The sequence below is a fragment of the Phoxinus phoxinus genome (assembly GCF_949152265.1).
Source record: "Phoxinus phoxinus genome assembly, chromosome: 11".
Lineage (NCBI taxonomy): Eukaryota > Metazoa > Chordata > Actinopteri > Cypriniformes > Leuciscidae > Phoxinus > Phoxinus phoxinus.
In genome coordinates, this window is record NC_136886.1 from 24,006,925 (window position 1) to 24,029,261 (window position 22,337).

A 22,337-nucleotide genomic window follows, 5' to 3' on the forward strand; every position below is an offset into this window, starting at 1 on the left:
GCACCCACACACCGGACGCGAATAGCGCGTCAGGCGCGAGTGATTTCAATGTTAAGTCAATGCAAAGACGCGTTACACGCGTTTTACGCGCGTAACGCGTCTTTGCAGTGACTTAACATTGAAATGACTCGCGCCTGACGCGCTATTCGCGTCCGGTGTGTGGGTGCAGTAAGTGTAAAGTTTCCACAGTCAGTGATGGTTTGGGTATAGACTCCAGTGTATTCTATTACACTGGAGTCTATATAATATGTTAGTTTCACCTGTTAAGTTGAACTTTTTGATGATATTCTATTTATATGACCAGCACCTGTATAATTATTTGAGCAGTTCAGAAACATGTTCTGCTTTACACATAGATTGCCACAGTCATTTTAACTCTTTGTTCCAATAAGGTTTCCTAATTAATGGCTTTCTTGTCAAATTAACTGAAAACAATGATGATCACACACACACGCACACACACACACACACACACACACACACACACACACACACACTGAATGATGAAATCAAATCTGTAACTATTACAACAAACAAGGCAGGGAGAAATGGTGCAAACGAAAACAAAGTCCAAACAAATTAAAGTATGTTAACATAAAAATATATTTAAAAAATACATACGGTAAACAACATTATTTTAAAAAATACATTTTAAATGTATTTTTAATTTATCTGATGCTTTAATTTAATACATTTAGTGGTTATGAGGAAAATAAAAAGCGCATTTTAACCAGGAGCACCTTTAGCCCTGTTGCACCCAAGTGTGATCTCTTACCTCTAATATGTGAGAAGCTTACGTTCAATAAACATGAATAAAGTACTACAAAATCTAGAATTGTGTGGTTTGCAGTTTGGAGAAAGAGTCAAGAACTCTTGATAAAGTTGAAAAATGAACAGCAGGTTTATGCTATTCACTTTCATTGGGCTTTAGTATAGGTTTTGTGATTCAGTTGCAATGTTATAATGAATTGTATTGTGTTCAATTGTGATTTGTTTTATGATATATATTGAAACACAAGATACTTGCCCTAAAAGACACACAAGCACTACACTATACAGCGAAGACAACATCTTTGAGGTTGGCGTTATATATACTAAAAATAATATGTATAAAATTGGGTAAAAGAGAATGACACCTATGATGAAAAACATTTCAGATTACAGCCTCATTTCATTTCATTTTTGTTTTTCTATATTATTCAGTCTTTTGGCTCGCCAACTAATGTTCATGTGCAGTGGGAAAGTGCTCCAGGCCTGCTCAGACTGCTGAGCTGGAGAGTTTGACCCACCCCACCTCAGTATAGGCCCCCGTGATATGCCAGTACAATGCTGCCATCAGTTTGGTCCATGATGTCTGCACCTCTGGGGTAAAGCACTCTCCAAAATCCTCTGCAAGTATCTCCAGAATAACCCCACTTAAGATCTGTTGTGAAAAGAAATAAAGTAACATATTGAAAGAGAAGCACAAATAGACAATTGGTTGGTTTAGTAAGGAATCTAGCTTTTCCCTGGTTTACAGTGCATATTGGTGAAAGTGTGAATCAATACGACAAATGTTATTCCTCGTGCCATTTATATGCCAAAAATAGTTTTTGCATGCATATGATACGCAGTTTCCGCGTGCATATGATACGCACGTTATGCCGTGTAATATGCACGCACTCCCCACCCCTAATCCTACCCAAGGGTTTTCACTGCGTAGCATATGCACGCAAAAAAAATTTTTTGGAGTATAAATGGTACAAGAAATAACATTCGTGGTATAGATAAGCACTTTAATGAGATCGTGTTGGTAAAGCTGCTTATTAATTAATTAATAATAATAATCTTATCTTATGATGTTATCTTTAAAAACAAACCCCTAAACTATTGCATGTCAGATGGAAACTGCCACTTCAAGACCCTAATCCCTTGAATATACACGTGAATTAAATGCTTTGTCAAGATCTAAACTCACCATCTCTTAGGTGCAGAATGTAATCGTATCCAGAGAATGCTTTAGACCACAACAACATCTATTATGATGTCGCATTTAATTTACTTTTTTCATGCTTTGGAGAATTTTCATTTCATAAAGCAATCGATTTAATGCACATTAAAAAAAGAAAATGCATGTTTTGTGCCATGAAAATATAAATTACTGAAACCATAAGGTTTGTAACAGCTAGAGATAAAGGCCACATTTACACATAGCCGGATTTTTAGAGAAACGAATATTTCCCCCCCTCCGTTTTCAATAAAACCATCGTGCACACAACCCGCATAAATACGCCGTCGAGCACCATCATAACAATGCCAAACCTATGGGCGGCAGTGTAGGGAGAAGGTTAAAGCCATGCAAGCCAATCAGAATCCTCAGAATCGACAAGAGAGAACCTAAAACCCCGTTTCTCCCAGTTGACACGGCAACATATAACCGGCGTTTTCAGAAATCTCCACTTTGGCCGGAGTTTTTAGAAATAATCGTTTTCTGGGATAAAAACGGCGTTTTCGTGTAAATGACAGGCCAAAACGCAGAGAAATATCTGCGTTTTCCCATCGTGTAAACGGGGCCAAAATGTCTAACCTGGAGTCATCCCTTATTAAGATAAAATTCTCAAACTTGTCATCCCAGACATTTAATAATTTGGCTACTGCAAACACGTTGTGCCAGTGGACAAATTATTTTCTTGAATCTTATCTTTCTTACTTTGAAGTACATTGGCTCCACTTTGTATTTGAGGGCATGTGCTTTTCCCACTAATCCCAGCACAGATGAAACCTTCTCTGGATCATGAAGGTTCTCCACAACTTGGTTGATGGCATTCATGACACGACAGGCATGTTTCCTCAGCTGAAAGTTTTTCTCCATCTCTTCTGGATCTTCCATATCCTGGAACTGACTGAAGTACTGCTTTGCTGAGGGGAAGTTCACAAAAAATCTGAGAAACACAGAAACAAGACCATCTAATATTGCAACCAGAGTTTAGTAGACTCCCAAGTGAACATTTCAAAAGAAGGTATTTCTATTATCCAGCAGTAACACAAACTGTGGCTTTTTCAAAGAAAACTTTGATGAAAATTGCTTTAATATTGTGTCACAGATATATCTTTACATGCTGTATGTTTGCGTTTTAATTGTTAGTTTTAAATGTGTTAACATTGTAGTAGAGATGTTTAAATTCATACTGGCCTCAGAAGCTAAGACATATTTTTATCAGTTTATTACAGTAAGACACTAGACATTTTCTAAGGCCCATGATAACCAAAGCCATCACTCTTCGTTAACATTTTGCCCATGGGTACACTTCACAGCTAAGAAGAAATAGAGTATTTATACCGTTGGAATCCAGAGAGCACAAGCTGCATAAATCAGATAGACACAAGCCAATAAATGCAAATTATGAAAAATTATAGACTGGAAGACTAGGAAGGAGGAATGAAGATAGCTAAAGAGAGAGAAAGAGAGAGAGAGAGAGAGAGAGAGAGAGAGAGAGAGAGAGAGAGAGAGAGAGAGAGAGAGAGAGAGAGAGAGAGAGAGAGAGAGAGAGAGAGAGAGAGAGAGAGAGAGAGAGAGAGAGAGAGAGAAAGAAATGTTGGGCAATGAATGGCAGCGTGGTGTAAGACTGCAGTGCAGAGCTGAAGTGGCTCTGATGAGAAGGATGTCATTAAGTCACAGCAGGGAAAATGAGAGGCAGGTGCACAGACAGAGAGAGTGAGAGAGTAAGAGTTCAAACTCAACCACAGTCAGTACAGTGCTTTAGCTCTGTTGGATTAAGAGCCTCAGCATTGATAATGAACATATTATACTCTAATATTCAAGAGTGCAAATCTGTCATTAATGACAACTACTACTCTGTTTCCTAAAATTGACAGCTTTGTGCCTGGCAGTATCCTGTTAAAAGATGACTGCAAACTTTTAGCTACATAAACATTACAAAACTAGATATTTAGCTGTAACATACAAAAATGTACAGAATGTTAATATTTGCAAAGAGTGCTATGGTCTGTTCAGAAAGTGCTAGCTATTATAATATAGTTCATTTTGATGGTCCTTTAATCTGATTGGCTGAGAGGCCCCTCACAAGATATATTTTTGGCCCCGTTTACACGATGGGAAAACGCAGATATTTCTCTGCGTTTTGGCCTGTCATTTACACGAAAACGCCGTTTTTATCCCAGAAAACGATTATTTCTAAAAACTCCGGCCAAAGTGGAGATTTCTGAAAACGCCGGTTATATGTTGTCGTGTCAACTGGGAGAAACGGGGTTTTAGGTTCTCTCTTGTCGATTCTGAGGATTCTGATTGGCTTGCATGGCTTTATCCTTCTCCCTACACTGCCGCCTATAGGTTTGGCATAGTTATAAAGGCGCTCGACGGCGTATTTATGCGGGTTGTGTGCACAATGTTATTATTGAAAACGGAGGGGGGGAAATATTCGTTTCTCTAAATACCCGGCTATGTGTAAATGTGGCCTTTAAGACAGTCTGTGGTTGTTTCTTATTTATTTACATAATTTTGCCATCAAACTGATAAGCAATATCACACTCACAGTCGTGCAAATTTGGCTCTATATCAGCATGGATGTTAGTGTGTTCAAGTCATGTCGGAAAGATCATATTTTACGAGTTGAATACACATCAACGCCACCACAAAGTCGTAAATAAGTGGAACGCTCCGGATTGTCCAGAGTTTATGAGTGTGGCGGTAGTGTCAGTAAGAAATTTAGCACGAGTAGCGGTTTTGGGCACGGGCGGTTGCCCGGGGCGGCATTTTTTCATGTCACATGGGGGACATGAGCAGTTAAAAAAAAATCCTCTGCGCCGCAAAGTGTTTTTCTATTATCTATCATTTAATTATAAGGCAAATTGGCGCCCCTGCTTCTTGCTGAGATGGTGCCGTGCACAGAAGCTATGGTCTCCAACATGTCGCTCGCGAGCTACCAGTAGCTCGTGGCCTGATTGGAGGTAGTTTGCCAAGTCTCTGCCATGCATTCGCTTCAGGGGACTAAAGTTGTAACACTCTGCCTTATATCGGTCTAATTTACATAAATTAAAATGGGGTCAGATTATACTGTGTGAGAGTGTTTAAAGGATGAAACAGACAACAGTTGTAAAGTGAAAACCAACAATGTATTTACAATGTTCACATTAGACTTAAAACAACACTTTGCACTTTGAATGAGTCCCAGTGTGTTGATTATCCTAATGCAAGTGTCCAACAGTGTATATACAGTAGGTAGTCAACCAAAACGCCTATTACCGACATGTGTACCATTGCCGCAGGCCTCGATGTTAAATAGAACATTAGTTCGTGAAATCACCACCAGCTGGCGAAAAGGTACAGTTTACAACATTGCTCAGTATAGCTGCTGTTGGGGACATTCTAAAACGCTTAACTTGAAAAACGCTTAACGTGACTTAATGTACTACGACAGTGATGTTAAAAGACCACATTTAGTAAACACCTTATTAATAAACCAAACCTGATTCTGTTTGAATTCTTCAATCATTGAATAATTAAATATTTAACAATATTTAACTTTTATGACAAAAATACAATGACATGTACATTTTTTAATTCCTTCATTACCTAGCCTATACACTTCAATAATATTAGCCTAACGTTTAGAAAAGTCTGAATAGTTCTTTTGCGAGTTCTCTTGTTTGTAGTCAGCCTCAGATAATCCTATCCGAACAGAGGGACTGGGAGTTCAGAAGCTTCACGGTGGGAGTGCAGGACAATACTAGCTAAAAGTGTAAATTGCTGCTCTTTCAAGGCACGCGTCAGCAGGGGAGACAGAGAAACTTGCTGAAAAAGATCCAGTATTTATCCACCATGAAAGAGAGAGGAAAAGAAAAACTTCTGTTCTTAACATTCTGTTCTTTTTAATTGTACACAGCAACACTAAAATTAATTTGGCAATACAAATGTAAAATGTTGCAAAAATAAGATTCTGTATTCCTCATTTTAAATCGCACAGGGAATAAACACCTGTAATAAATAAATACTCTCATGAGACTTTATGTAAACCTTGAAAATAAAGCAATAGCCTACTTTAGTTAGTGTTATTTTTATTTTTTATTTTAGTCAACTAAAATTAGGGCTGTGCAATTAATTGAAGTTCGATTTCGATTTTAGCTCCCAACGATCACCAAAATAGTACAATTGAGTAAAAACGATTATTTTGTCATGTTCTGTTTTGCAAGAACAGTCTTATTTTGTCTTGTGTTCTGAATGACACGCGCACATCTGCCCCTCCCGCCATAAACTCTCAGCACAGTCATAAATTGCAAGCACAATAAACTTGACAATAACAATTCACCTTTGGCTAAGCCCCGCCCCCCTTAGTTACTGTTGCTACCTCCGACAACTTCATCTGGGCTCTGGTTTGGTATCAACATGGCTTATGCTGTGACAGCTCTTCCTGCTGAAATTTTTAACAAACTTTTATAAAGCAGCAAATAATGTGTCCGATAGAAGTAGGCAAAAGGGGCTGCAGTATGTGTTCGAAGGCTATATTCAAGACATACAGGTGAAACGCAAGCAACAACAAGGCATCCAAATAGAGGCAAAAGCATAACGGTCACAGTTAAAAAAATGAACCACCGCATATTCTAATCGAGACGGAGGCTGTGACTAACAATATCAGGAGCAACACTGTTCATGCAAAGCTGGGTAGGTCTCTTCACTTCTATAATCGTTATTACAAAGCAAACGGACTACGCGAGTATAAAGTTGTATTTATTAGCAGCGTGTGCTAGCGTATCAACAATTAGGGTAGAGAACCGAAATCATAACCTAAACAGCATAAAACTGTATAACTAGTATAACTTCACAGTAAGGTTAAAAGCAAAAATAGAGCACACAAAAGTGTGCTTGTTGATCCTTGGTTTTCGCTGACTGAGGACGTCCACACAGTTTAATCCAAAAACGACACTTGTCAGTATTTTACTTCGGTTTTGGGAAGGGAAAAAAACGGACACCCCCCTCCAACCTCTCTGGGAAACGTGTATCTGTGTTACAAATGCCCCAGGCACAACGTTTAACCATATTTTTGATAAAACTACGACGGTAATAGCCTGCCGAGATCAAAAATATGAGATGCCTGTGTTAAAGTCAATGGAGCGCTGTGAAAAAGTGTCGGACCCTCTGTGGGAGCTCGTTCTTGGCTGCGCTGTGATTGGTCAATCTACATTCTAGGGCGTGGCTTAGCCAAAAGCAAATTGTCTAATTTAATATAGTCGCAATCTTTTCCTGCTCGATCACTGCGCAGCGCCTCAGTTCAAGCAAACGGCAGCGCGAGTGCACATGACCTCATCATCTGTTACGCTTTACAGCACGAAAAAAAAGAGAATGAACACAGGGCTCGACATTAACACTTGTCTGCTTGTCCGGGAAAAGTGGATTTTTTAAAAGTTTCAAGTGAAAGAGTTTTACTTGCCCGACCGATCGAAACGCGAGAATGATTCTGATCTTATACAGTCAGTCAGTGTAAACCGCGATTGGTAATGGAGAGTGTATTTCTGGTCACTGTGCTGCCTGTCGGAGAAATCCAGAGGTAAAAATGTTGAGTTTTTTTTATTTATAATGATATAGTTAAGTAACATAACACGACTAAGGGAGCTGTTCTATAATATCACGATTGCAAATGTTACATTGAATGTATAGTTTAATAAACAAGTAGCCTAGTTAATATGTAAGTTAGTCACTTACAATTTAGATGCAATATTAACTGGTTTTGTTCTATTTCACCGATGATAATAGTTACAAAAGAAAAGCAACATTAAGAGCTGTGTTTTGTTATTGAATGCATTTTGAACGAATCGTTTTAATGAATGACTCAATGATTCATTTGTTAAGACGGTCACTTGCCGCCACCTATTGGTTTATTGTTTAAAGGCATCATTGATTTTTTTGTCTTGATTTATATTTCATCTGACATGAAAGATAATGCATAATTTTTGTGAAAAAGTTTTTTTTTTACTTGAAGCAAAGCACTGCCTTTTTCACCACTTGTGAGTTTGCAGGTCCGTTTAATATTTCAAAAAGTACAATAATGCAACACGTTCCCAAAGTCATGTGAAATAATTGTGTTACATAATCGTGATTTCAATACTGACCAAAAAAATCATGATTATGATTTTTTCCATAATCGAGCAGCCCTAACTAAAATGTTTCAAGTCTTTTTAAAGCTGTAATAATGAACATATTTAGCCAACACTGATTTGTTTGATGAAGTACGGCTTTGTTTTGAAATTTTTTGTTTTTCTTCAGTTGCTTTGAAATTGAAGGAGGGAACGGAGACGTATGTCGCGACCGACTAATAGGAATCTCGCTAGAAAGGCCAATCTACTTCTAGTGAAACTTAAAACAAGCCAATACACATTGGCGTGCAATCATTTGCATCAGCTGCGCAGCCTCGCAGCGCGGGTATATAACAAGCAGCTGGGTGATTGCACTGTAGTTTTTTGCTGATGTGGTGACGGGACATAGGTCTCTGTTCCCTCCTTCAGGGAACGAGGGTTACATAGGTAACGAGACGTTCCCTATCAGTCGGTCACTATGACGTATGTTGCTGCTGCTGCACCCCATCCAGTGCCCTGTGCAAGCCTCTACACCTTCTTGCCTGTCACTGTTGTTCCGTGATAACCCATACAGTGAGATTATTAGATAACACTGGGAAGAGTGCAAGGCGATGGCATCCACTGTCCAGTGGGCCATCCTCTGCTTGGAGACAGCCTTTCCCTTCTGCTGGCCTCAGTAACAGATGAAGAGGTGGTCTGAGGTCCTGACGCTTTGAGTTCTGTCCACGTACATGCGCGAACAGGACAGTCCAAAGCCAGGGCTGGGTCTGCCTCCTCCAGGGGCAGCGCTTGCAGGTTCACTACCACATAGCCAGGCCCGAACTCTAGGCACGATTTGTCGACCGAAAATGCCTGCAGGTCCCCTACCCTCTTGACAAAGTCTTCATGGAGAGAAGCTTTAAGTCTGCTGATTGCAACAGCTCAAAGGGAGCATCCTGAAGTGCTCGAAGCACCAGGGAAAGCTCCCAAGAGGGTATGGAGTGGGGTCGAGGAGGATTTAATCGTCTCGCCCCCCTAAGGAAACTGACGACCAGATTGTGCTTTCCAACTGTTTTGATAGGGTCTGTGCTTTCCGACCTGTTATGTGGTCGTGATAAGCTGAAATAGCGGCAGCATGAACTGTGAGGGTGGAGGGAGACAGCCTTCGCTCCAACCCCTGCTGCAAGAAGGAAAGGACGGACCCTATCAAAACATCTTCGGGGTTCTTCTCGGCGAGAAGAGCACCACTCGATGAACAGGTTCCACTTCAAAGCGTACACATGTCTGGTGGACGGCGCTCTTTCAGAAGTGATGGTGTTAAGTACCTCTGGGGGTAAGTTACCTAGAACCTCCGCGTCCCATCCAGGGACCAGACATGGAGTTTCCAGAGGTCTGGACGCGGGTGCCCCGTCTCTGAGTCAGAAGATCCTTCCTCAGAGGAATGGGCCAGGGAGGGACTGTCACGAGGAGCATGAGTCTGGGAACCAAGTCCGGGTGGGCCAGTAGGGAGCCACCAAAAGGACCTGCTCCTCGTCCTCCCTGACTTTGCATAAGGTCTGTGCAAGTAGGCTCACTGGGGACAAGCCTTTTTCCGTGGGACCGCCGTCCTGCCTTTGAACGTGTTCAAGCAGTTCAGCACCGACTGAGCGCGCTTCTCTGTGAGGCACGCTGTTTGTGCGACGAATCCAACTCCATACCGAGAAAAGAGATCCTCTGCACGGGGTGAGTTTGCTCTTTTCCCAGTTGACCTGAAGGCCCAGCTGGCTGAGGTGCCTGAGCACGAGGTCCCTGTGTTCGCATAACTGATCTCGAGAGTGTGCTAGTATGAGCTAGTTTAGATAGTTGAGGAGGTGAACGTCCTTTTCTCTCATGGGAACAAGGGCCCCCTCCGTTACTTTCGTGAAGACACGGGGAGACAGGGACAGCCTGAAGGGCAGGACCTTGTACTGAAATGCTCGACCCTCGAACGCAAAGCACTGAAACAGCCTGTGTCGAGGAAGAATCAAGACATGAAAGTACGCGTTCTTCAGGTCGATTGCTGCAAACCAATCTTGGGGACGGATGCATCCGAAAATGCGTCTCTTCGTGAGGATTTTGAATGGTAGCTTGTGGAGGCTCCGATTCAAAACTCGCAGATCCAAGATCGGTCGTAACCCACCACCTTTCTTGGGTACAATGAAGTAGGGACTGTAGTGTCCTGACCTCATATTGGCTGGAGGGGCCGACTCTATCGCGTCCTCCGCATGCAAGACATGGGCATCGGCTGCTCTCACAGTAGTGGAGCGGATGGCCCAAGCTTGGGGGCACGGCAGGTGAACTGAATCGCATAGCCTAGCCTGATGGTCCGAATAAGCCAGCGAGACGGACTGGGGAGCGCTAACCAGGCTCGCAGAGACCGTGCAAGGGACCCTAGGTGTACCTGGAGTGGGGCAGCGAGGTGGAACACAGGGATCACAGGCTACCCGGAGCGGAGTCTGAGTGTGCTGTGCAACACATACCTGGTTCCACGGGGCAGGAGGAGGTTGCATTCTCGAACCGCACGCTGCTGCCCGCTGGCGATAGAGGAGGCGGATGAGAGTGGTGAGGATTCCCTTCCATCTCTGGGTTGCCCGTCACTTTTAGGGTCTGCTCTCACTGGTGCTGAATCACGCAGGGGATCAGTCACTGCGAACACAGACAGGAATGTGCACCTATCTGTGTGCTGTCTCTCTCTCTCTCTAGGTCTTACCAGCTGTAAAAACAGCTTTTGAGCGTTCTGACGGCGCACCTTACCAGCTGTTACAACAGCTTTTTGTTTGCTCAAACCAGACAAAAAAACTAAAAAGACAGAGAAGATAGAGAGAAAAGAAAAAAGACTGCTCGTGTTGCCGTGCTGTAACACCCGGGGCACGCGCCCGGGGCACACATAGTGTATGATCACCAGAAAAAACTCACACAGAGTTCCAGGAAAGAGGGGCTAGAATAAGCATCATTCCTTTATAAGTAGTGCCCCGAGGGGGATTTTCAGCATATATATGTATATAAATATATATTGTGGGTCAATACATTGCTCATAAGACATAACTGTCAGTGAGTGATGCTTAAAACAACTTGGCAATCTGGGCCGTAACAGAACGGGGCAGAAACACCATATGTGTCTGTTTTAGACCGAGAGCAGTCTGGCCTGCAAGGTGGGAGCCTCTAGGTTATAGAACCTTATAAATGTAGACGGGGAGGCTCAGCCTGCCGCCATACAGATATCTTGCAACGAGATTCCACTAGACCAAGCCCACGAGGAGGCCATGCCCCTCGTAGAATGTGCTCTGACGCCCAACGGGCACGGCAGTCCTTTTGATGCGTAGGCTAGCGCTATGGCATCCACTACCCATCTGGACAGGCTCTGTTTCGACGCAGCTAGTCCCTTGGAACGTCTGCTGAACGAAAAAAAGAGCTGCCCCGTCTGTCTAAAAACAGCAGAGCGGGACACGTAAGCTCTTAACGCCCTAACCGGGCAAAGGAAGCTAGAGTCGTTCTTTTCCCCGGAGGCCGGCAGAGCCGACAGGGAGATAACCTAAACCCTGAACGGTGTGTTGAGGGACTTAGGCACATACCCATGTTTCGGCTTTAGTACAACTTTTGAGTCATTAGGTCCGAACTCCATACACGACGCTCTCACCGAGAGCGCTTGTAAATCCCCCACACGCTTTACTGAAGCGAGAGCCAGAAGAAACACTGTCTTGAAAGACAAGTGCTTCATATCAACTGAGTGCACAGGCTCAAACGGGGCACCCTTTATGGCATCCAATACCGTAGAAAGGTCACAGACGGGGACTGAAGGAGGTCTGGGAGGATTCAATCTCCTAGCTCCTTTAAGGAAACGAACAACCAGGTCGTTCCTACCAAGTGACCGGCCAAGCGTTGGATTGACAAACGCTGCTATAGCCGCCACGTAAACTTTGAGCGTGGATGGGGTCCTACCCTTATCCAGCAGCTCCTGTAGGAAGGAGAGAACCTCCGTTTCCCCGCACTGCAGGGGTGATACGCCCTGGGCTGAGCACCAGCCAGAGAACACAAACCATTTAGAGGAATAGAGAATAGAGAGGAATAAATTGTTTGTGGGTGTAGAGACCACTCTCCTGTAGGAACATTGTTCCGTGAGAGTCTGCCTGGGCCGACATTCAGGTGCCCTGGCACGTGCACTGCTCTCAGCGAGCGCAGATTGTGCTGGGCCCAAACCAGGAGGCGTACTGCAGGGGTGATCACCTGTGACGTGACGCAATTTGTATTTTGAAATACGCGTCTTTCAAATCTATTGACACAAACCAGTCCCCTCTGCGAATCTGCGCGAGGACTTTTCTGGTCGTGAGCATTCTGAACTTGCGCTTCACAAGCACTTTGTTCAGCTGCCTCAGATCTAAAATGGGTCTGAGACCCCCGTCTTTCTTTGGCACCAGGAAATATCTGCTGTACAAACCCCCTTCGCTCTGAGCTTGAGATAAAGGCTCTATGGCCCCTTTGCTCAATAGCTTCGCTATTTCGGCTCGAAGTAGATGTGCTACTTCTGTTTTTACCGTAGTTTCGACCCGCGCCGTGTAATGGTCGCCGTGTAGCGAGAACTGTAACGAATAGCCTCTTTTTATAATGTTCAGCACCCACTCTGAAACCCTGGGAAGTTTTTCCCATGCATTCGCATGAGTAACTTAGCCTGGCTAACGCCAGACCCAATTCTCGTTGAGACTTGGGTCTGGGAACCACATGTTCATTTTCTCGTATTTGAGGCGTGGTTTACGAATGCCCGGCGCCGTTTATTGGGTGCTAAGAATGTCTATCAAATGCGCCTGTACGTAGCTCATAGCCAATCGTTTCCATTATACCAGATGACGTATGTAGAGCGAAAGAAATTAGACAAGGAAGAAGACGATGGGTAAGATATTTTTTTGTAAACAATGACGTTCAGTGACTATTGCCGTTTGTGCAAGAAAAACATGAGGGTCGAAGGTATATATCGATATAAACAAACTGCTTAGTTGTGTCGCATAGATGTCGTCATCGTCTTGCTGCTCCCTCCCCGTTCTGTGATTGGTTCCCTAGATGAGGCGAAAATCTGGTCCATGGTATCCAGACTGCCTTTCAGCGTGAATAAAATCTCGCTGCGCAAAGGCAGTATGGGGAAACCCAGGCTATGAGTAACTAGGGGTAGAATGAAATCTGGGCCCTGGTTGCGAAATGGTGGCGACGCGAGAGCAACGTGTGCTGTAACATGGACGCTGTGTTTGCAGCGTTTGAGGTGGGGGGCGCGCTTAATCGAGTGGGCAGCCCGCGCTGCATGAATGTGAAACAATATAAACACGATAACCATATGCTGACTCGTTCTGTACGATCTGTGAAAGTCTGCTTTATTTGCGTTTTTTCTGTTCGCGCTGCTTGAGATTAAATGCTTTTTTTGTTTATATTTTTTTTGTTTAGGCCTACACATATTGTTTAATGTTTTCAACTAAAAGAAAACATTAAGATATATAGTAAGCTTGATGTGTATATTGCCTAATTGTAAGCTTGTTCAGAAATGTTCTTTTTTTTTTTTTACTTAATCTTAAAAAATAACAGCTTTTCCATCATTATTGAACATAATTATAGAATTAATTAATTAACATTTATTTTTAATTATTAGAATATAGATATTAAGAGAATAAATTGTTATGCAAGTACTTTTACTTTTAATACATAAAGTATATTTAAAATCAGGTACTTTTTACTTAAGTAGGGTTGTCATTGTGGTACTTCTACTTTTACTAAAGTAAATGTCTCTGGCAGTGTTGCCAACTTATCGCTTTTGTCGCTATATTTAGCGAGTATTCAGACCCCTCTAGCGACACATTTTCAAAAAAGCGACTAGCGACAAATCTAACGACTTTTTCTGGTGTTATTGGTGACTTTTGGCGACTCTCTGAAGTGAAAGCAAATATCATTTTCTCAACAGCGGGTGCTGCCGTGGGTCCCATCCGCGTCCCAAAGCACTCACAGGCGGCCCAGTCCTCGCGCAGCAGCCGCTCCCAGCTGCAGTCAGAGCAGGAGATGTTAACCCCTCCGCCACATGAATCGCGCATGTGTGGGATTAATGTACTAACTTAGCGCCTTTGTTGCTATTTTTAGCGACTTTTCAGACCCCGACTTTTTTGCTTTCTCCCGGCCGTCACTCACTGTTAGCTGCGTGTACCCTGTTCATCTGTTGAGCGCACGGCTGCTGACAGACGTGAATGAGCAGTGTTTTTTAGCGACATTTAGCGACTTTTAGGGAAGGCGTTAGCTACTTTCCTTTGAAAATAGTTGGCAACACTGGTCTCTGGTTATTTGTACTTTTACTTAAGTACTGAGATTCGGTACTTCCTCCACCACTGCTGATGGATGCTGCACCACTCCTGCGAAACCAGGGAATTAGGGTGGTTTCACATCTGTAGTTCGGTTGATTTGGTCCGGACCAAGGGAGAAAAATTATACTTTGTAGCATTTTTCAGGCGTTTTGGTTCCTTTTCACACCACACTGATTGCTCTGGTCCGAATCAGTTGATGAAACGAACCAAAATGCAGTCACGTTACAACATCCACATCACTCGTTGGCCAGATGGGTCTTGAACGTATTTTCATAACTGCACTTCGATTGTCAGAATTAACGTGCGGGAAAATTCCGTCAGAATTAACAGAATTAATTCCAACAGAACTGACGGAAGTAAACAAAGAGGAGGAAAATCCGGTAGACAACACGCCACTTTTAACTATGGAGAAACGACTTTGTGGGCTGATTAGCATCCGCCAGATTATCTGGTACAGTTGCATCCCATGCAGTTGCAGATGGCTGGAAGTTGAATTCCATAGCTTCGACCCATTGTGGTAATTAACACATTAATTTGCACTAATGCTAGAAGTTGTTAGGAAATTATTCTATGATGACACTTAATTAATATCATTTCAAATGTTATCTCACAACTCAAAAATGTCAAACTGTTGTTATGGCCCTGATAGTACAATATGATTCATAGCCTCTGCTGCATTATATCATGTAGTTTGAAAACATATCAATCATCAAGGCTGTTTAAACAGGTAATGGTAACAATACTGAAAGGTTCACATTTGCTTAAATTATTTGAAATGATTTGTTGTAATAATGATTAATGCTTCATTGATACACATATACATTATATTGCTGAACATTATTTCTTAATCCTTACTGTTTAGGGAAAAACATTGGTGTGATGGATATACTATGTTATTAACACCTCCAGCATTACTTCAATGGTGGGGATAATGTATTCCTCAGGGTTGTCCTAGTAACCATTTTAATGACAGTTCTAAGACCGGCTCCTCAAGGTTTCCCTAGAGGCTGGATGGCAGGAGATTTTGAACCTCATTACAAACACACATCACTGCATAGCGCTACTGTGCATGTTATATGACTTGTTGTTATGAGTCCTTCTGCTGACAACTAATGTTTTTCCTGTGAATAAATCTATTAACCTAGTATTCCTTTTCTTAGAATTCCACAGTGCACTGCTCTCTTCGTGTTGACCTCATTTCATTTCTCTGGATGTTCTTTTATGCCACTAAGACAAACCGGAGGCATTTTGCTCAATTATTAGCTTTAGCCTTTAGCCAAAACATTAAAATGCATCCTGGATCCCATGACTGGAGATGAAAATGTGTGGCAGCTCATAGCTGGCCAAGCGTAACCTACGCAGCTGTCACTTCATTCTCCTAGAAACACAGACGTTGAGCCCAACCGTTGTGTGCTCAAGAGTATAACCAATGCTGCACTGTTCAATGAGATTTAGCATGGTTCATGCAAGCTGCACATTTAGCATGAAAGATATGAGCACAAACTAGGCTACATATCAAAATACTGAGAGTTGTTAATCCCAATGTTTTTTGCTGCCTTTCTCCTTGAGTAGTAGGTAACACATTTCATACTTGTAAAGGATGACATCTTATGCTTGTGTGCTTGCGTACCTCCCCCTCCTGAATGAATTAATAAGGACAGTTATCTAAAGGCTCATTAATATAATCCATGTTATTTTTAGGACATACTCTCAATGTGTTCAATGCCTCTTGTGTTTTGACTTTAAAATAACTTTTGAGACTATCAAATTATTGTATACCTTCCATGAGGAACTTTTTTTTTTTTCATTATTGGCATTGTACATAACATATATTATCATCCTAGGACCCAGAAAGAGACTTTTGTCCACTGTAGTGGACATTATATTTTAGTGAATTTCTCTGAATTTCCCTTTACAGGATTTCATCATGTAAAGAGCACATTCAGGGCTTTTCAGAGATACCATGTTTGGAGGTTTCACCATGAAAACAACTTCTTCTTGTTCTTTAAAAATGGCTAACATTAATTTAGTGATCAAATGTAGCACTGTTATGGAAATATGATAATATATTGAAATAATAATAATTTAAATCGGACAACTTTGCAAATTGCTTTTTATAGACCAACATCTCAGGAAAACGTTATGGGGTTTCAAATATGACTTTCTGTTACAGAACAGGGCATTGATTTCATGTCCACTGTAGAGGATATCAGGACTTAAATCATGTTTATCAGGCATTTTTGAAGGCACAACAGGTGAATGTTGCTCCAAGAATACATTAATATGCAAATTAGATACAGTGTATAGATACATATATTACATTGGATGGAAATATTAATTTATGGCCATTTTACCCAAATTTTGCATGAAGAAAAATCGTGTATCAATTCATTCCGTTATATCTTTCATAACATGGTAGAGAATGATCTTTATACAAATTGTAGTTAAAAAAATCCTGAAACCCCAAAATGGATTGGTGAATGAAAAAAAAAAAAACCTTGTCTTTGCCTATCCATATAATTTCATGTCATTTTATTTTTTAGTCCTGGTGTCCACTACAGAGTTTCATCATAACATAGGAATAGCATAGCATAAAACATATGACATGAAAAAAAAAAAAACCGTTAAGCTAATGTTTAATTTTGTTAAAGGGACAATGTGTAGTTTAAGTATTTTATTAACTAAAATCAATGTCTTTATTCATAAATATGTCCTCAATGGTGTACAATTACCTCTCCTAATGATCCGACTTATCCTTGTATGCGAATAATTTCTTATCTTTATTTACATGGGACAGGCAACTCCACGGAGGGTTCCATATCGTTCCTCCATCTTGAAAAACTTTTAGGCTACAAGCTTTTAGGACAAAAAGCACTAGACTACCTAGTTTTCGTCCAGAGCCAGCATAACGTGACTGACACCAGCTGAAGCGGACAATGAGAGAGGCGTAATGCGTGTCACTTCCCCGGTAAATTGGAAAGGTTGCACTGCACGGTACTTCATAATTCAGGATCATACTTATGCCGAGCCACAGGAGATATGCCAAAATTTAATTTAAAAGGAAACGTGACCGGCGAATTCAAAAACCGAGGGTAAATAACGGGATAACTTTACCCAATTGGAAAGAGCTAATGAAGTACTTTGAAGTTGTCTGCTTTCTTCTCGACGGGTAAGTCAATGTTACGGTCTAAATAACAAGCTTTTTTTTCATTACTTGGTTGTGTAATTCATTATATCGGCAGCATAACAGTAGAACGTACTCGGTTACTAACGTAACCTCGGTTCTCTCTAGAGAGAGGAGCGAGTATATGAGAATGGAGTGAGGATTACCCCACTTTTAACAGAAACAGCAAAATATGATCGACTACGCCACCCCGGAAAACCAGGGAAATCGCCCTAATGGCACACAGGTTCTTTTTGTTGGATGGGTGAAAAGACAGAGTCATATACTGTAAGTAGAAAAGCTTTATTTTCTCCGTAATTGTTGAATAAATATTTGGAAATTCAAAGTTAAAAACTCTTACACTGGCATTAAAATATAAGGAACACCATCAATCAGAATCCACTCATATACATACATAACACTGACTTTTAAAGAAACTCAACCAGGAGCAGAGGTATCTGGAGGTAAGGGCCAGCTGCCAATTTGGAAAATAACCCTGCCCCCCCAATAGTCCACTACAAATACCCAGCCACACACACACGTGAAGGTTAGATACCAGAAGACACAGCACTAGGTGTGAGCACACCACACAGATGGCAGTTTCGCCTTCACCCTCCAGAAACCCCCAGCTCCTGCAACAAAGAAAACAATAAGGAACACACAACGAACAAATACAGCTCAGGAAGATAAGATGTCAAATACCACAAGGATTCAAACCCTTGTCCTAAAATTAGAACTCAGAATACCACTTGAAACCAAAATCCACTCGGTTTTAGTGATCAAAAATACAAAGAGAAATAAACAAAGAAATAAAACAAAAACAATTAATCTAGGTAAATCAATGGAGTTCAATAGGCGGCAGCCAGAGAAGACAGCCCGCCCGCACAGTCAGACGAGTCGCACAATACTCAAAAGTACTGTACGTGCAACAGAAACATACTAAAAGTTACTATCCTGATGCCGTCGAGGCAAAACAGCGACGCAGTCGCAATTATAAGCGATCCCAGTTCGACATTGATACTCGATTCTCACGAATAGCCCAAGAGACCGTCAATTATGCAGGGGGAGCCTGCAGAGCAAAAAGATAAATGTTAAAAACAGAATCAAATTATTAACACACAAAACTAAAATCTTACATACCACGGGGTGATCCCGGCGCGCAAACCGGTTCGCAGTCGCGCATCATATTGCAATACAGCAGCTCAGTCAGGAACACATGCTATCAATGACATGCTATCAATGCCACCAAAAACAAAACATAAGTAACCAGCCACAATCAATTTCTTCTTGTTATATAAAAAACGGCTACTAATACCTGTGAGGTGTGGGCAGCCAGCACACAGCAAACGAGGAAGCCAGCTTACAGTCCAAGCTTGCGGCAACCACGGATGACGTCACAAGGACAATACCAAGACGCATACCATGTAGCAACCACACCTCCCATATATCGTACAAGAAAGGGGCGGGGGCTTAAACTAAGCACAGGTGAATGGAATCATCATAAGTGGTTTCAGTCACCCTGCTACAAACGCATTGGGGAAAATCCTTTTCCACGAGAATACTGAAGCAAAAAAATTATCCTTAATTTTGTATCAATGTAAAGCGCATTGCCACAGCATACAGACCTAGGCGAGACAGCTCGCGCGCCTATTGGCTGCTGTGCGGCAAATGCTTAAGCCAATCGAGCGAGCCCTTGAGTGACGTCACACCCAATGAGGGCGCTTCGCGCCCTCCTGCGTCACGTCCCGCCGAAACTGGCGTGGCTTAGGGCTATATATTTCGCTCACAAGCTTATGAACTCTGATTTTTAAAGCGAAACAACCAGAGCGCATACACGGCAAGAAACGCAGTACTCGTTCCTCTCTCTAGAGAGAACCGAGGTTACGTCAGTAACCGAGTACGTTCTCTTACGAGAGATACTCTCGTACTGCGTTGTCGTAGCAACGCATTGGGGAACACCCTGTAAGACGCCGTGTATGCAGTGATCCGACACCATAGACCCAGAGCACTAAGCTGGGGTTCATATAGTACATAATCACCTGTAGGACTCACAGAGAATCCTGAAAGAGGTGGGTTCTAACCACCATCTTTCACAAAATTGACTGCACATAGCAGATCAGCACAAAATTGACTGTACTCAGCAGTTCAGCATAACAATGCCATAAAACGGCGACTGAAAATCTCAGTCTAATACAAACACGGTTAATTAAACCGATAATATCCTGGCCTGTAAGGCGGGCACCTCGAGGTTGTAAAACCTGATAAATGTAGACGGTGAGGCCCAGCCTGTCGCCATACAAATATCCTGTAAGGCAATCCCACTCGACCAAGCCCACGAAGAAGCCATACTTCTCGTGGAGTGAGCTCTAACACCCAAAGGGCACTGAATGCCTTTGGATGCGTACGCTAGAGCTATCGCGTCTACTATCCATCTGGATAGACTCTGCTCCGAAGTGGCCAGTCCCTTGAGACGCCCACTAAACGAAACAAAAAGCTGCTCCGTCTGTCTGAAAACAGACGAGCGCGACACGTAAGCTCTCAATGCCCTCACTGGGCAGAGAAAATTATCGTCCGTATTGTCCCCGGTGACCGGAAGGGCGGACAGGGAAATAACCTGCGCCCTAAACAGTGTGTTAAGGGATTTTGGAACGTAACCATGCTTAGGTTTGAGCACAACTCTGGAGTCATTAGGCCCAAATTCCATGCACGACACGCTCACAGAGAGCGTGTGTAAGTCCCCAACGCGCTTCACTGAAGCGAGAGCCAGGAGAAAAACTTTCTCCAAGATGATTCAATGTTACTATAATTATACTTGATCTGTAGATAAAGGTCTATGGTTTTGCATTAAACAACTTTATCTTGCTGGACTTTATTGCTGTACCTTAACTACTTTCTACCGGGTGTCTGTCTCTCACAACACTGGAGTCAGAGCACTATAGCAGCTAACTGTTCTTCACGCGCACAGTAAATTATATTTAAAACTGTTAAAAGAAAATAATAAATAAACTATTGATTAGATAGATACTGTATAATACTCTACGCATCAATATGTCTTTCCTTCGTGCTTTGAAATCTTCAATGTGGACTCGACGCGCTGCGCGCTGTGACTCGTGTTGCTTCAAGCGCATCATTCTGCGCTCGGGATGCGCATAAGCGCTGTGTGCCGCTTTTCTTATCATGTTGCTGCCTCATTAAACCGCTGTGTTATACATTTAAAACATGTCTCAATTTTATAGTAGGCTATAAAATAATTAATCTTTTTGATTTTTGTTATCTTGTTTTTCATGAATGTATTTTACAACAATACAAAGAGCATTGTGTAACGTTTTACCAGATTTAGTGTTACACTTATTCTCATATTTGTTCCCCACTAAATGTTTTTTCATGTTCAGATTTAATACAATTATTGAGCACTTGTGATTTTTCTAGACTAAATTTTACTGTTTAATTATCCACTATTCTAGTTTATAATAGCATTTTTTGTCATAGATTATGGTCATATTTTTTTTGATTTGTTGTTTTTCTTTGTATAATGAAGTTGTCTGTATTGAGTAGATTGTGTTTAACACACAAAAGAGTGATTATCAGTTCAACACACATAGTTATAGAAATTCTACTTGATAAAAAAAATAACTGCCCTGGTATCGGATCGGTACTCGGTATCGGCCGATATTGAATTGCAGGTATCGGAATCGGTATCGGAAACAAAAAAGGTGGATCGGAGCATCCCTAGTTTTGAGCGACAAGTGTTTCATATCAATCTCCTGAAGAGGCTCAAAAGGAGGACCCTTCATGGCGTCCAGCACCGTGGAAAGGTCCCAAATTCAGTGGGAGGTCTGGGTGGATTAAGTCTCCTAGCTCCTTTAAGGAACCGAATGACTAAATCGTTCCTTCCTATGGACGGGCCGTGTGCGGTTTCAGAAAAAGCCGCTATAGCCGCCACATATACTTTGAGCGTGGAAGGGGATCTCCCGTTATCCAACAGCTCTTGTAAGAAGGACAAAACCTCTGTTACTCCGCAGTCTGGGGGTGACACGCCACGAGACGTGCACCAGCCAGAAAAAAACAGACCATTTAGACGCATAGAGCCGTCACGTAGACGGAGCTCTAGCTTGTGTGATCGTGTTTATCACTCCCTGAGGGAGGTCAGCGGATACCCGTTGATGGCCCACACATGAAGGGACCATAGTTCCGGGTGAGGATGCCAAATCGAACCATTTGCTTGAGAGAGGAGATCCCTCCTCAGCTGGCACTGGCCACGGGGCGGTGCTGGCTAACTGCATCACAGCTGGGAACCAGGGTTGATTCAACCACAGCGGTGCTATCAGCAGCACTGAGCATCCTTCCTCCCTGATCCTCTCCACCACTTGGGTCAGGAGGGAGACAGGGGGAAAAGCATACAGAGGACGGCGCGGCCACTGATGAGCCAGTGCGTCCGTGATTTTTGAGTAAAATTCTGGACAGTGAGCGTTTTCCGGAGACGCAAAGAGGTCTACTTCCGCTCTGCCGAATTTCTTCCACAACAGTTGTACTGTGTGTGGGTGTAACGACCATTCTCCTGCCGGAACGCAGTTCCTGGACAGTACATCTGGTCCAACATTCAGGTGCCCCGGCACGTCCGCCGCCCTTAGTGAAAGGAGGTTGCAGCGCGCCCATACCAGAAGGCGTCTGGTCAGCCTGTATAATGACAGGGACCTGAGGCCGCCCTGGCGATTTATGTACGACACCACTGACATGCTGTCTGAACGTATTAGTACATGGCAGCCAATAATCAGGGGACG

The 22,337-nt window shown here is 42.5% G+C and overlaps 1 protein-coding gene across 1 annotated transcript in view; it reads right to left on the bottom strand.

Annotated features, from left to right (window-relative positions):
- Positions 1-230: 230 nt before the first annotated feature.
- Positions 231-22,337, bottom strand: part of cygb2 (cytoglobin 2) — a 45,327-nt gene continuing 23,220 nt past the window's right edge. Inside the window, exons 2-3 of the mRNA XM_079628511.1 lie at positions 2,690-2,921; positions 231-1,423 (exon numbers count right to left, since the gene is read on the bottom strand). Of these exons, the coding sequence (XP_079484637.1) occupies positions 1,259-1,423; positions 2,690-2,921 (397 nt within the window). The 3' untranslated portion in view covers positions 231-1,258. The remainder of the gene's footprint in view (positions 1,424-2,689; positions 2,922-22,337) is intronic.